This window comes from Oncorhynchus nerka, linkage group LG17 (assembly GCF_034236695.1).
Source record: "Oncorhynchus nerka isolate Pitt River linkage group LG17, Oner_Uvic_2.0, whole genome shotgun sequence".
Taxonomy (NCBI): Eukaryota; Metazoa; Chordata; class Actinopteri; order Salmoniformes; family Salmonidae; genus Oncorhynchus; species Oncorhynchus nerka.
In genome coordinates this window covers 34696289-34711911 of record NC_088412.1, presented here as the reverse complement: position 1 = coordinate 34711911, position 15623 = coordinate 34696289, and the positions used below count along the sequence as shown (strand labels likewise).

At 45.6% G+C, this 15623-nt stretch overlaps 1 protein-coding gene and 1 non-coding gene across 2 annotated transcripts in view; one reads left to right on the top strand and one right to left on the bottom strand.

The window, feature by feature from the left end:
• LOC115145152 (nucleoprotein TPR-like) overlaps nucleotides 1-15623 on the top strand; it is a 38665-nt gene that overhangs the window by 22547 nt on the left and 495 nt on the right. Inside the window, 23 exon segments of the mRNA XM_065003138.1 lie at nucleotides 1751-1888; nucleotides 2072-2203; nucleotides 2396-2520; nucleotides 3330-3540; nucleotides 4034-4180; nucleotides 7027-7225; nucleotides 9261-9457; nucleotides 9581-9651; nucleotides 9737-9756; nucleotides 9759-9935; nucleotides 10463-10738; nucleotides 10918-11162; nucleotides 11272-11478; nucleotides 12264-12392; nucleotides 12943-13036; nucleotides 13327-13466; nucleotides 13605-13670; nucleotides 14107-14198; nucleotides 14307-14410; nucleotides 14594-14692; nucleotides 14830-14983; nucleotides 15085-15203; nucleotides 15491-15574. Of these exon segments, the coding sequence (XP_064859210.1) occupies nucleotides 1751-1888; nucleotides 2072-2203; nucleotides 2396-2520; nucleotides 3330-3540; nucleotides 4034-4180; nucleotides 7027-7225; nucleotides 9261-9457; nucleotides 9581-9651; nucleotides 9737-9756; nucleotides 9759-9935; nucleotides 10463-10738; nucleotides 10918-11162; nucleotides 11272-11478; nucleotides 12264-12392; nucleotides 12943-13036; nucleotides 13327-13466; nucleotides 13605-13670; nucleotides 14107-14198; nucleotides 14307-14410; nucleotides 14594-14692; nucleotides 14830-14983; nucleotides 15085-15203; nucleotides 15491-15574 (3226 nt within the window).
• trnas-uga (transfer RNA serine (anticodon UGA)) lies at nucleotides 11670-11738 on the bottom strand. Its single transcript has one exon. It is a non-coding gene; the product is annotated as a tRNA-Ser (tRNA).

Genomic DNA, 15623 nt, shown 5'->3' with positions numbered 1-15623 from the left:
ACTGAAAGCATGAGCCACTGCATTTAACCATGGCAAGGTGACTGGGAATATGGTCGAATACAAACAGTGTAGTTTTTCCCGCCGCAAGGCAATCAAACAGGCAAAACGTCAGAACAGCGACAAAGAGGAGTCGCAGTTCAAAACGGCTCAGACACAAGACGTATGTGGCAGGGTCTACAGACTATTATGGATTACAAAGGGAAAACCAGCCACGTCGCGGACACAGTCTTGCTCCCGGACAAGCTAAACACCTTCGCCCACTTTGAGGATAACACAGTGCCGTCGACGCGGCCCGCTCCCAAAGACTGTGGGCTCTGGTTCTCCGTGGCCGACGTGAGTAAGACATTTAAGCGTGTTAACCCTCGCAAGGCTGCTGGCCCAGACGGCATCCCTAGCCACGTCATCAGAGCATACGCAGATCAGCTGGCTGGAGTGTTTATGGACATATTCAATCTCTCCTATCCCAGTCTGTTGTCCCCACATGCTTCAAGATGTCCACCATTGTTCCTGTACCCAAGAAAGCAAAGGTAACTGAACTAAATGACTATCATTCCGTAGCACTCACTTAAGTCATCATGAAGTGCTTTGAGAGGCTAGTTAAGGATCATATCACCTATACCTTACCTGACACCCTAGAGCCACTTCAATTTGCTTACCGCCCCAATAGATCTACAGACAATGCAATCGCCATTGCACTGCACACAGCCCTATCTCATCTGGACAAGAGGAATACCTATGTAAGGATACTGTTAATTGGCTATAGCTTCTTAGCCTTCAACACCAAATGTAACCTCCAAGCTCATCATCAAGCTCAGGGTCCTGGGTCTGAACTCCACCCTGTGCAACTGGGTCCTGACGGGCTGCCCCCAGGTGGTGAAGGTAGGAAACAACACCTCCACTTCACTTGATGCTCAGCCCCCTCCTGTACTCCCTGTTCACCCATTACTGCGTGGCCATGCACGCCTCCAACTCAATCATCAAGTTTGCAGATGACACAACCGTAGTAGGCCTGATTACCAACAATGACGAGACAGCCTACAGGGAGGAGGTGAGGGCCCTGGCGGAGTGGTGCCAGGAAAATAACCTCTCCCTCAACATCAACAAAACGAATGAGATGATTGTGGACTTCAGGAAAAAGCAGAGGGAGCACGCCCCTTTCCACATTGACTGGACCACAGTGGAGAATGTGGAAAACTTCAAGTTCCTTGGCATATACATCATTGACGATTTTGAAATGGTCCACCCACACTGAAGAAATGTGGCTTGGCCCCTGAGACCCTTACAAACTTTTACAGATGCACAATTGAGAGCATACAGTCGGGCTGCATCACCACCTGGTACGGCAACTGCACTGCCCACAACCGCTGGGCTTTCCAGAGAGTGTTGCGGTCTACCTAATGCATCACCGGGGGCAAACTTCCTGCTTGCGTACTCCTTTACTAATTTCATATGTATACACTGTATTCTATTCTACTGTATTTCAGTCAATGCTGCTCCGACATTGCTCGTCCTAATGTTTATATATTTCTTAATTCCATTCTTTTACTTTCAGATTTGTGTGTATTGTTCATTAAAATTAGATTTGAATTCTCACTAATTGGCCCAATGGGGGGCGCTGCGTCATTAGTGGCAGGCATGTTTACTGTTGCCTTGTTCATGAATGAAGAGGGTGTGGGTGATGAGAGAAATGGCAGCTCAAAATGATCATGTCACCGAAGTGCTCTTTATGATCTTTAACCCCTGACCCCAGGTGACAGCTAAGACCCTGGCTCAGCACGATGAGCTGATGAAGAAGACTGAGACCATGAGTGTCCTGATGGAGACCAACAAGATGCTGAGAGAGGAGAAGGAGAGGATGGAGCAGGAGCTGCAGCAGACACAGGCTAAAGTAAGAGCAGATTTATTTTCTCAGGGTTAAAGCACCAAACTTTGGATTTGATATCATATCCAATGTAAACATTTTTCTCAGGAAACCTTCTGTGAATTTGGTCCCAGTTTAGATTTTAGGCCTGTTTTAGACTGAGGCTTAACTTTTTTTTCTCTGTATTGATTGACATATTTTTATATATAGGTGCGTAAGCTGGAGTTAGACGTAATGCCCATGCAGGAGTCCAACGCTGAGCTGAGTGAGAAGAGCGGCATGCTGCAGGCAGAGAAGAGGATTCTGGAAGAGGACATCAAACGCTGGAAGGCCAGAACACAGGTTGCTTAGCGACAGAAAAAATAATTACCCCCCCCTCCCCAAAAAATCACTAAAACATAGAGTAGACTTTCTCAAAGTAGTGACACCAAGCTTGAACGGTGCCTTCCTTGCGACCCACAGCTTGTCAAATGTCTGTAGACCTATCTATTGAGTTTGGATTTGAAACATAATCTGTTCTGTATGTCCACATAGCAACTGGTGAGCCAGCAGAAGGACCCGGAGGAGTACAAGCGTCTCCACTTTGAGAAAGAGGCTCACCTCAAACGCATCCAGCAACTCACTGAGGAGACAGGCAGGCTCAAGGCTGAGGTGACCAGGTGGGAGTTAGCCTAGTCTATAATCCAAACTGAATATCACTTGTTTTACTATTCTCTTATTACAGGGTACCAACGACCGCAAGGAAGCTGATTTACTTGATACAATAGAAAAATGGGCTCCTCTTTGAAAAGCACAAATGCTACACAATAAATTGGCAAGCAACACAATACAAAGTTTGATAATCAGATGAATGTAGTATAATGTAAAGTCTTGAGTATTTTTGTATTAAAGGAGCTACATGTAGAATTCTAGCTTTGTTATTTCAGAAAATGTCCATAATATATATGCAGTAATAGTGGAATGATAGTGAAATAATATTGCCAACCACTAAATAAATATTTTGGGCCCATACAAAATTGCATTCTGATGGTGCAGCCTCCCTATTTGACAACAAATTTGTTGTCAAATGGAAAAGCTGCCCCCTCTTCCATCAGCATCACTCAAACGCGTGGTAATCTCCTCAGAAATAGATTCAACAGTGGCAATAGAAATCGCTCTGCCATTACCTGGTTGCAATTTGTTTTCTTAAATGTTTGCCTAATTTCAATTTGTTAAAAACAAGTATAGAAAATCGCATCTATACCACTGTGAAATATATTTTAAATAACTCAAAATATCAAATGTTTCAGCTGGTATACAAAAGAAAACTGGAAGTAAAAAGACGCAAAAGCGGGTCAGGGGACAGGGAGTAAAGCCCGGAAAGTGAGGGGGGGGGGGGTTGTTTGAATTCAGGTGTGTTGCAATTCACCTAGTTCCGCAAGGGGGCTGCATTCTACATGTAGATCTTTAATATGTGATCTCCCTGTAGGAGTGGCGGGTCGGTGACGTCCCTGCAGAGCCAGGTGCAGATCCTGCGTGAAGGCCTGGGGAAGGTGAGCTCTGAGAGGGATGCACTGAGGAGGGACGTGGAGGCCAAGAACCTGGACATCCAGGAGAAGTTCCGCACCATCACTCAGGTCAGGAAGATCGGCCGGCGCTACAAGGCCCAGTATGATGAGCTCAAGGTGGAGCACGACAAGGTGGGTTATTTGGTTAAACAACTGGGGCTTTTTTTTCATAAACTTTTTATTTGTTTTTATTGATTGTTTTTATTTTTTATTTTTTTATTTCACCTTTATTTAACCAGGTAGGCTAGTTGAGAACAAGTTCTCATTTGCAACTGCGACCTGGCCAAGATAAAGCATAGCAGTGTGAACAGACAACACAGAGTTACACATAGAGTAAACAATTAACAAGTCAATAACACAGGGATTGTCACGAAGTTGTTTCCTGAAACCCAGCCTTGAATTCACTCCGTCTCCAAGATTCAAGTACAAGATTCCTCTCAATCCTTTTCTCATGAAACTAATAATATCCCTACTCATCTTGTCGCTAAATTACAGATGTGCTGGTCTGGAATGGTACCAAGTCGGACAACTCAAAATGTCTAACCTGATGTCCTTGATTAAATAGACATTCTTTTGTGTGAATTCTGCCATGCTTTGTTGAGTGTTGGACTGATCTCCTTTACAGATGGTGTCAGAGGCAGCATCCACACCAGCCCAGGAGCAGGAGGCCCAGCAAGCCTCAGCCCAGGAGCTCCAGGGTCTAAGAGACTCCCTGGGACAGTCTGAAACCCGGACTAGAGACCTGGAGGGACAGCTGGATAACCTCAACAAGGTCAGAGCAGTCTTTCCCCTATACCAGTGGTCACTAACGTTTCTGAGTAAAGATCACTTTCTGAGTCAAAATACAAGCCTAGATCTACCGCTCAGATGTTATTTTTTAACATGGCTTAAACGTAAGCCTATGCAACATTAACCAATTTAAAAACAGTTATTTCTATAGCAATGTTTGTGCAGTAGGCTATAGCCCCAATACATTATCACTGCATATTGGCTCTGCTTGAATTACCCTGCCAATGTTCTTCTCAGATCATTTGTTGTATTACTTGAGGCACAGCTGAGTGAGCATAATGATGTGCTTTCTTTTTTTTTTTTACTGGACTGAGGGAGGGAGAGCAGTGGGAGCAACCGCCCCTCTGCTCTCCCTCTCTCCGCTGAGAAAAGGGTGACAGTTAGAGATCGACCGATTAATCGGCAAGGCCGATTTAATTAGGGCTGATTTTCACTATTTTCATAACAATCGGTAATCGGCCTTTTTGGACACAGATTATGGCCGATTACATTGCCATTCACAAGGAAACTGCGTGGCAGGCTGACCACCTGTTACGCGAGTGCAGTGTCAAAAGGACTCTGTGGCTGCAACTAGCCAAGGTAAATTGCTAGCTAGCATTAAACTTATCGTATAAAAAACAATCTATCTTCATATAATCACTAGTTAACTACACATGGTTGATGACATTACTAGTTTAACTAGCTTGTCCTGTGTTGCATATAATCAATGCGGTGCCTGTTAATTTATCATCGAATTACAGCCTACTTCAACATTGCCAAACGGGTGATGATTTAACAAAAGCACATTGCCAAAAAAAGCAATCTTTGCAGAAATGTACCTAACCATAAACATCAATGCCTTTATTAAAATCAATACACAGAAGTATATTATTTTTAAACCTGCATATTTAGTTAAAAGAAATGAATGTTAGCAGGCAATATTAACTAGGGAAATTGTGTCACTTCTCTTGCGTTCAGTGCAAGCAGAGGCAGGGTATACGCAACATTTTGGGCCACCTGGCTCCGTTATGAACAGTGAACTAATTTGCCAGAATGTTACATAATTATGACATAACATTGAAGGTTGTGCAATGTAACAGAAATATTTAGACTTATGATTGCCACCCGTTCGATAAAATATGGAACCGTTCCGTATTTCACTGAAAGAATAAACGCTTTCTTTTCGAAATTATAGTTTCCGGATTTTACCATATTAATGACCAAAGGCTCATATTTCTGTGTTTATTATATTATAATTAAGTCTATGATTTGATAGAGCAGTCTGACTGAGCAGTGGTAGGCAGCAGGCTCGTAAGCATTCATTCAAATAGTACTTTCCTGCGTTTGCCAGCAGCTCTTAGCAATGCTTGAGGCACAGCGCTGTTTATGACTTCAAGCCTATCAACTCCCAAGATTAGGCTGGCAATAAATACTAAAGGCTATAAGAACATCCAATAGTCAAAGGTATATGAAATACAAATGGTATAGAGAGAAATAGTCGACGCGTCATAATTCCTATATAACTACAACCTAAAACTTCACAACTGGGAATATTGAACCAACAGCTTTCATATGTTCTCATGTTTTGAGCAAGGAACTTAAACGTTAGCTTTTTTACATGGCACATATTGCACTTTTACTTTCTTCTCCAACACTGTGTTTTTGCATTATTTAAACCAAATTGAACATGTTTCATTATTTATTTGAGACTAAATAGATTTTATTTATGTATTATATTAAGTTAAAATAAAAGTGTTCATTGTTCATTCATTATTGTTGTAATTGTCTTTATTACAAATATATATAGAAAAATCGCCCAATGTATCGTTTTTTTTTGTCCTCCAATCAGTATCGGCGTGGAAAAATCATAATCGGTCGACATCTAGACACAGTCTTCCAGCTGATGGCGAAACTCAATTCATGTTACTCCTATGAACAGAGAAAGTGAAATATTCCTCGACATTAAAAAAACACAAGCCTCTAATAATTACAACATAAGCTTATCAAAACACTTTGCTATACTCATTCATTGATCTGCAGTGTTGGTTGTAGCATGAGTGGAAGTAGGGAGAACACGCATTTTAAAGTGTTGACAATGCTGAATAACAACTTAAACATGAACTTACTCAAAAACAGCAGCGCTTTGTTGTATTCGTTAAGTCTCTATTGACTTCAAGGCTTCTTTTTACAGTCTATGACTCGAGGAAACTGCAGACACGGTGATCTAAGCTATCTGATTGGTCTGCCTTAGGCCTAGAGGTGCACTTGATTTGCTGTTAGGGCCTGCCGGGTAGGCGGAGTTCTACCTTTAGAAACATTAAATGGTTCCAAATAGGAGCACTTTGCCTTCCCTGTGTTAGGGCTGCTGAATCGAGAGTACCAACAACGCGGAGAGAAAAAATAAATAGGAACACAAGGCTTTATTGTTGGGTTTTTTACAGAAATGTTTGGTGATCGACTAGGAATGCCTCGGAGATCGACCGGTTGGTGACCGCCGCTCTACATTATTTTCCAGGCAACATCCAGGCTCACTTTCACCAAAATTGCCTAACTCTTTTTGGCGGTGGTTTCATGGGATAAATCATTTTTCTACTTACCCAGAGTCTGATGAACTCGTGGATAGCATTTGTATGTCTCTGCGTGCAGTATGCTATTGAATACTGCATTGTTGGGAAAGAGCTTGTTAGTAAGCATTTCACTGTATGGTTTTACACCTGCTGTATCCTGTGCACGTGACAAACCTTGAAAGTTGAAGGAAGTTAGAAATGGCATTGGCTCTCGAAACTAACTAACGGTATTGCATTGACTGGAAGTCTACAGGTATGCTAAACCATGTTGTCCCCCCCTCAGGTGGTGGCTGAGCGTGAGGCAGAGGTGCGTGGGACCCAGGAGCAGGCCTCCGGGCTGCAGACGGAGCTGACCAGGTTGAGACAGGAGCTGCAGGAGAAGGCCTCCCAGGAGGACACCCTCAGACAGCAGATGTCTGAGAAGGAGGAGAAGACCAGGAAAGCCTTGGTAGGGGCCAAGCAGAAGATCAACCAGCTCATCGGTAAGAGGCCAGGCCAGGTATCCTGACTGCGGCGCAAGCTTGTGTGTCGGGTTGAGTCTTGGTGAGCTTTGCATAGAGGTATATGTGAATGCTGATCGCTCATATGTTTTTACTTGTCGTCTCAAACGTTTGCTGGGTGTCTGGGAAAAAGATTAACACCCACCAAATGAGCATCGATTTGGGTATTGGCAGGCAACAATGTCTATATCACCAGCCACGTTGGCGGGGGTCAATTTGCAGGGCTCTACAGTGCAAGCATTACATTTGCTTATTAAAAAAAGTCAAGTTTGAGCACAAGTTGCGGTTATAGCAGAATAGCAGGGAAATGCTGCAGTAGCTGTTTTCAAAGTATTTCTGCTGTTTTGTTTCATATCTGCTAATCGCACAAAGAAATATGAATCCTATATCCCACCTCCCACGGCAACACTGCCTGGCAGAGGAGCTGTGCGCGCTGAGTGAAGTGCCGATACATTTTTGGAGGCTCAGTTCGCTGGCATAAAAGTTGGTCTAATTTACTCAAAAGACTACAAAGTGGGACCTTATCCTTGTGTTTCTTAGTTGTTTATACTGAACAAAAATATAAACCCATATGTCAAAGATTTTACTGAGTTCAGTTCATATAAGGAAATCTCTCATTTTAAATAAATAAATTAGGCCCTTATGGATTTCACATGACTGGGAATACAGATCTCCATCTGTTAGTCACAGATAATAAAAAAAAGTAGGGGTGTGGATCAGAAAACCAGTCAGTATCTGGTGTGACCATTTGCCTCATGCAGCGTGTCACATCTCCTTTGCATAGAGTTGATCAGGCTGTTTATTGTGACCTGTGAATGCTGTCCCATTCCTTAATGGCTTTGCGATGTTGCTGGATATTGGAATGCTCTGTCATACATGTCAGTCCAGAGCATCCCTAACATGCTCAACGGGTGACATGTCTGGTGAGTTTGCAGGCCATGGAAGAACTGGGACATTTTCAGCTTCCAGGAATTGTGTACAGATCCTTGCATTATCATGCTGAAACGCACAAGGTGATGGCGGCGGATGAATGGCACGACAATGGGCTTCAGGATCTCGTCACGCTACCTCTGTTTATTCAAATTGACATCGAATAAATTGCAATTATGCTGTCTGCCATCTGCCCAGTACAGTTGAAACTGGGATTCATCCTAGAAGAGCACACTTCTCTAGCGTGCCAGTGGCCATCGAAGTTGAGCATTTGTCCACTGAAGTTGGATACAACGCTGAACTGCTGTCAAGTCAAGACCTTGGTGAGCACGTAGATTAACTTTCCCGAGACGGTTTCAGAACTTTTGCTCAAATTCTTCGGTTTGCAAAACCCACAGTTTCATCAGCTGTCCGGGTGGCTGGTCTCAGACGATCCCGCAGGTGAAGAAGCTGGATGTGGAGGTGCTGGGCTGGCGTGGTTACATGGTCTGCGGTAGTGAGGCTGGTTGGAAATACTGACAAATTCTCTAAAATGACATTGTGGTAGAGAAATCAACATTAAGTTCTCTGGCAACAACTCTGGTGGACATTCCTGTAGTCAGCATGCCTATTGCTCCCTCAACTTGAGACATCTGTGGCATTCTGTTGTGTGACTTCAACTGCACATTTTAGAGTGGATTTTTATTTTCCCCACCACAATGAATTTACATATTGCGTTTACATTTTTGTTCAGTATACATGCATTGTTTTGTTCACAAGCGGTTGTTTTTCAATGTTAGTTTGAATGTGCTGCTTCAACTGATGGCAAAGAGAGGCTAGTCACATCTCAACAGACACGTGACACAACGGGAGTGGTCCTGTTGGCACATGTCGCGTCCTTAAAGGGGCATCTGATATTTTGGTTACAAGCCCCTGGTCACAGAACATGTAATGAATGTACCACATTACTTCTTAATTGTTTTGTTCAGAAACATTACAAGGCATGTTTTTTAAAAATGTTTTATTATTATGGCCAAGATATTCATCTACCTGCCACAGTTGCTGGTGGACTAAATTACCTTTCACCTCATCCCAACCTCTTCCCCAGGCTCCAAGGACCAGCTGCAGAAGGAGAACGAGGAACTGAAGCAACAGAGGGAGGAGCTGGAGGTCAGGGTCAGTGCTCTGAAGTCACAGTACGAGGGCCGTCTGAGCCGACAGGAGAGGGAGCTGCGGGACCTGAGGGAGCAGCAGGAGAGACACGGGGAGCAGAGGGACGAGCCTCCTGAACAGGGCCTCAGCAAGGTGAGATGGAGGGCTTAATGGAGGCATAGATTTCAATGGAGCACTTCTGCTTCATACCCCACAAGCCTGGATTGCTATTCATTATGGCCGTGGTGCGAATAACACATTCTATTCTACCTGTAGGCCCAGGAACAGCAGAGGACCACCGAGCAGAGAGGACCACTGAAGACCACCCCAGCTGCAGACAGGGGCAGGTAAAGTACATGATACTCCTGCACACCACGTTCAGTGATGTTTGGTGTTACATTGTTCACCTGTTGTATTTCCCCATCCCTATAGCGCCAGTACCTCAGAGCCCCCACTGCCAACATCAAGCCCACTCCTCTGGGGGCCCAGGGCCAGAGCAAGCCCCCTGTCAACCCCGGGAACAAGTCCACTCCCCGGGCCAGCATCCGGCCCATGATCACCCCCGCCACTGTGCCCACCCCCACTCCTACTGCTACTGTCATGCCCACAACACAGGCGGAGAACCAGGAAGGTGAGGAGTTCTGTGGAGCTAATATCATTGTTAAATCAAATAACATTACAACAGGTGTAGATGTGACCTTGAAATTCTTCCTTACGAGCCCTTTCCAAACAATGCAGAGTTAAAAAGTAAGATGAATTTGGCAAAAAAGGAAACAATAACATAAAGAAAATGACAATAACGAGACTATATACAAGGAGTACTGGTACCGAGTCAATGTGCAGGGGTACGAGGTAATATGTACATGTAGGTACTAGGTGTAAAAGTGATAGTGATGTGAATGTTATTGCGTAGTTATTTGAGTATTGGTCATTTTAAAAGTGCTAGATGACGTTGTGTTTTGGTAGTTGAAGTGAACTTTATTACTTGAATCTGATGAGATCCATTTACATTTACATTTACATTTAAGTCATTTAGCAGACGCTCTTATCCAGAGCGACTTACAAATTGGTGCATTCACCAGACAGAAGGATAGCGAATCAGACCGTAGCCATGGTATTTCCCTGTCTGACCCCCTAGTGACCCTCTGACCCTTCCAGCCATGCAGTCTTCTGAGGGCCCGCTGGAGCATGTGACCGTGTATGGCAGTGCCAGCGGTTCAGTACGGTCAACCAGCCCCAGCGTTCAGACCGCCAACCCAGTGCTGGCGGTCCAGCAGACCCAGACCACAGCCTTCGTCCAACCAACACAGCAACAGAGCCTGCCCCACACTGAACCAGCCAATCAGGAGCAGCCCCTGGCCCCAGTCGTCATTGAAGCTGCACCCAGCTCGCAAGTGGAGAGGCCTTCGACGTCCACAGCTGTGTTTGGGACAGGTGGGAGACGGAATTTAATCTAACCTGGGGTTTCTATAGATTTGGGGTATAGTAGCTTTGTCTAACTAAGCTCAAGGGTTGGCAATGTACTCACTGTATTACCACTGGCCCTCAAATATTGAATGAAATACGCATATCCACCAAGTGAAGTTGGAAATGTGACTTTTCCAACCTTCCAGTTTCAGCCACCCCAGGGACATCCTCCATGTCCAAGAGACCGCGTGAGGAGGAGCAGGACACCTCTACGGTGACTGACACGGACACCCCCCAGGAGGACCCATCTGAACCCCCCATCCCCAAGAAGCTACGCATCATACAGAGGGTGGACCCAGAGGAGCCAGAGGCCCAGGAGGAGGTGCTGGCTGAGAGCAGTACAGAGGGATTGGTGCCTGGAGAGAGCCACGAGGCCCCAGAGAGCAGCCAGGTGAGTGTGTACGTGTGTGCATGCGGGTACCCACCCTATGTCTAGAGGCTGGGATGGTCTTTTCTGCGTGTGTCTTTTGTGCCTGTAGCCATGTGTGTGTCTATATCAGCAGGTGGTGGAGGAGTACCCAGTACTAGACGAGGCTGATGAGGGGACAGCGTCTCAGTCTGTCCCCGTAGAGCTACTCCTGTCCCAGCCCACAGAGGTCACACTCTCATACGACTCCCCCGAAGAATCCCCTCAGCACGACGTCATCGTCATAGTGACTGACTCGGAGAGCGAGGATGAGCAGGAGGATGACGAGGAAGAGGAACCGGTACGGACTGAGGGAAATATTGTTGATGGAAATATTTTAGGGGCTAGACACTTTAATTGAACTCCCTTAAGTCCTAGCAGATGGAAAATCTTGCCTAAAAGTGAGGTATTTGGCCCTTAGAAATCTGTCAAACGCTCTTATCCAGCGCGACTTACAGTAGTGAGTGCATACATTTCGTACTTTTCCATAATGGTCTCCCGTGGGAATTGAACCCACAACCCTGGCGTTTCAAGCACCATGCTCTACCAACTGAGCCAAACTCTATTAGAATGGATGAAAACGTCTATATGCAGCCCATACTCATGAAGATGTTAAATTCACCAATGTGCTGGATTATGAGACCTTTTGGTAACACTTTACTTGACACCCAGCCTCATAACAGTCATAACCATGTCATAACAACTGACCTAACTGGTTATAACTATCCTGACACATATTTAGACCTGTTTTGACATATTGCGTTATTTTATATCTAGTTATGACACCAACATTAGTGTAAAAACCCACAAACCCAAGGCAAAAGATTCCAGTACATCATAGCCTCTGTGTTAACAGTATGTTTGTCGTATTTGTGTGTAACTCTGTGTTGTTGTATGTGACGAACTGCTTTGCTTTATCTTGGTCAGGTCGCAGTTGTAAATGAGAACTTGTTCTCAACTAGCCTACCGGGGTAAATAAAGGTGGAAGAAAATAACAAAAAGAAATAAAACATTTATTGACCATGTAAAGTGATCTTTGTAATTGCGTAATGTGTTACCAACCTTTTTATACCTGCCTCTCTGTAGGACTATGATGAGGAGGAGGAGGAGGAGGATGATGAGGATGAAGAGGATGGCGGGATGGGAGAAGAGGGAGAGGAGAGCAACGAAGGTAGCGGAGACGGCAACGAGGCATACGAAGACGACTACACAGAGGTAAGATCAACACGCGCACACTGTTACTAACCCGAACTAGATCATTTCCGGTATGTTTTGTAATCCCGCCCACTCTCGAATTCTTCCCACTCTCAACGCCTCCCGTTGATGTTACAGCCAGCCAATGTTGTAACCAGATGCACGTTTTTCTGTGTGAACAAACAGTGTCTCAGCAGTGCTCTTGCTTCACTCTGCTACCTCATGTCTGTGTTGTGATCTTGTGGCTGTGTGTGTGTGTGTGGGAGGGAGGGAGGGAGGTGTTGGGGGAACTGGAGGGTTGGCAGGGGAGAGGGGTAAGTGCTTTGTTGTCAGGGTGGGAGTGCAGAAGAAAGTGGGGCTGGCGGCACCGTCTCTGCCTAGTTAGCTGTAAAGTTACAAGACCTCTTAAGGGAACGAACACCTGTACAAGGGAAATAAATCAGGACCGGAATGCATTGCTAACCGCACCAACACTGCCGGGCAGTAGGTAGTGCGTGGGAACCACCCTGTAACAACCCCCCTTCCTCTTCTGTCTCTCTCCCACTGTGTGTGCGTTCCTCCTCCCTCAAAGGGTGCTGACGCGACAGACCCCGGCACGGAGACAGAGGAGAGTCTAGGAGCATCAGACTCCACTCAGCGCCCGGACGACTCCCAGACACACGGCTGTAAGACAATGGATACTCTGTCACACACCGTTGTCTCGACAGCCACCTAATTAAACTTTCGCAGGAGTGACTGCGAGAGATGTTATATGTTAGTGTCTGTCCGGATTGAGTGATACATTTCAGTCACTCTGTTGGTAGACTAACCAAGTCATTTGATTCACCGTATCGGAAACTCATACAGACATGAGCCTATTTCACAATATTATTGAGTTGTCTGTTGTTTTATTGTGATTTTGATGTAAAGGAGAACTCTCTGTCAAGCTAAACCACTGTTTCTCCTGTTCTGTCAGTTGAGGGCAGCAGCAGTATGGAAGCCTTCTCCAGTGACCCAACCAGTTCTGCTCCCAGAATGCCCCGGTCACCACGGAGGGCACCCCACCCGCTGCCCCCCCGTCTCAACATCACCCAGGAACTGGGCCCCCCTGCTCAGGTACAGGTGTGTGCTTATGACTCAATATAACCATTTAAACTGTGTCTCTCTGTGTAAAACAATTGTATTGCAGTTTGTGGTATGGTTACATTTGTGCAGTATCAGGTTGTGGTAACCAGTAATGCGCGCGTCTTACAGCGCTCCATGCGTCGCCAGTCTGTAGGCAGAGTCCCTCAGCTCACCCCTGGGATGGCCAGCAGCGGAGTAAGTCACACCCTTGCATCTTAAAGGGGTATAATGTGAGATTTTGGCAATCAAGCCCTTTTTCTACCCAGTCAGATGAACTCATGAATACTATTTGTATGTCTCTGCGTGCAGTTTGAAGGAAGTTGTAGGTCGTTTTGCAAGCCTTTGCTAACTAGTGTTGGCGCAATGATGAAGTCTATGGGAACAGATGGCATGCTAGCTGTTCCCATAGACTCCTGGTTATTGCGCTAACGCTAGTTTACACTTTTGCTAGTGCTAGTTAGCAACTTCTTTTAAACTGCACGAAGAGACAAAGAAACGGTATCCATGAGTTCATCTGACTCTGGGTAGTTAGGAAAGGGGTGTAATTGCCAAAATCTCGCACTATCCCTTTAAACTGTATTTGATGTGTTTTGTTGTCAGTGTCTGTATAATATTCTCGCCCCTCCTACAGCAGCACTACTTTGACGATGATGACAGGATGGTACCCAGTACTCCTACTCTGGGGGTGCCACACCGCTCTGACGGCTTAGCAGAAGCTATCCAGTGAGTAACACGCACATACTTAAACACACCAAAATCAGCAGCTAAACACCACTAGTGAAGTTCCCATAGTTAACCCCATAGTACTTCTGACCTCTCTCTGTGGTCCAGTTCTCCCCAGGTGTCTGGTGTTCCCCGATTCCGGTTCGGCACCCCAGAGGACCTGATATCCCAGACCTCCCACTCTGACCTGGGACAGCTGGCATCACAAGGAGGTAGTGGTCTGTACACAGGCACACCTCATCCCGTTTATTTTTTCCCATACCCTAATATACCCTTTCTTTCTGAGCCCTTTAATTTGACGAGTACCTTTGCCACGTCCGTATCTCCATCTCTCAAATTGTGTGGTTTATGTTTATTGTCGGTTTGGTTCTAAAGTGTATCTGTGTGTGTTGTAGGTCTGGGGATGTATGATAGTCCTCTGTTCCTGCCAGGTCATGAGGATGAGTCTGGGGGCCGCAGTGTTCCCACGACACCCCTGCAGGTGGCTGCCCCAGGTATAGTTCACACACACATTCTCTCTATACTATCTTGACTCGAGACAATTTGAGAATCGTGACATGTGTATCAGGCTATTAAGTTTCATTATTGGCAGTAATATTTGAACACTCCAGAATTCACTTTCTCCCCCCAGTGTCCACATTCACAGAGGTCCCGCCCTCTGACTGCACCGAACACTCCTCCCTGTCTGTTCCTATGGTAACCAGCTCTACCCCGGGCCAGGCGGTAGCTGGAGGACCCCCTCCTGGGGACGAAAGAGATGTCTTAATGGAGTCTGAGGGAGACCGGTGAGACCATCTTGCCTACTCTATGAAATTGAACTTGATCCACAGCAGTAGTTAATGGTGTGATCCTCCATAGTAAATGACTGTGATTTGTGTATGTCCAGTGTGGAGGTGTCTCTGGAGCCGGTGGCGTCTCAGGCAGGTGAGATGGAGGAACCTGCCCAGCCCTCAGACGACGCAAGCCTGCCTTCTACCAGCCAGGAACCCTCCTCCAGCTCTGCAGGTACTGACCCCTACATTGTAACCCCTACCCATGCTCCAACCTTATATCAAACTATAAATAGGTGGATTTTATTGGATCAGCATTCTAAGTTAGATTTCAGTCAAAATGACAAACTTTATACCGGTTTTATAGGAGCTTGGTTCCGACCCCCTTGGAATGAATGTTTAATGAAATGGTCCATTGTCTCTGACCAGTAGGACAGATTGCTTTCACATTTGGTCTGTAGGAGCACCCAGTGTTGGAATGAGCCAGGTAACTGCGCCCTTCTCTCACCCTCTCTACCTTAGACACTAGTAGCACTCAGCCCAAACCCTCTAGACCAGGACCCAGCCGTCAGCTCCAACGCTGGACAGAGAACCATATGAGGAGAGGTTAGATAACACACATTTATACTGTACACAGCTCTTAATACCACGTATA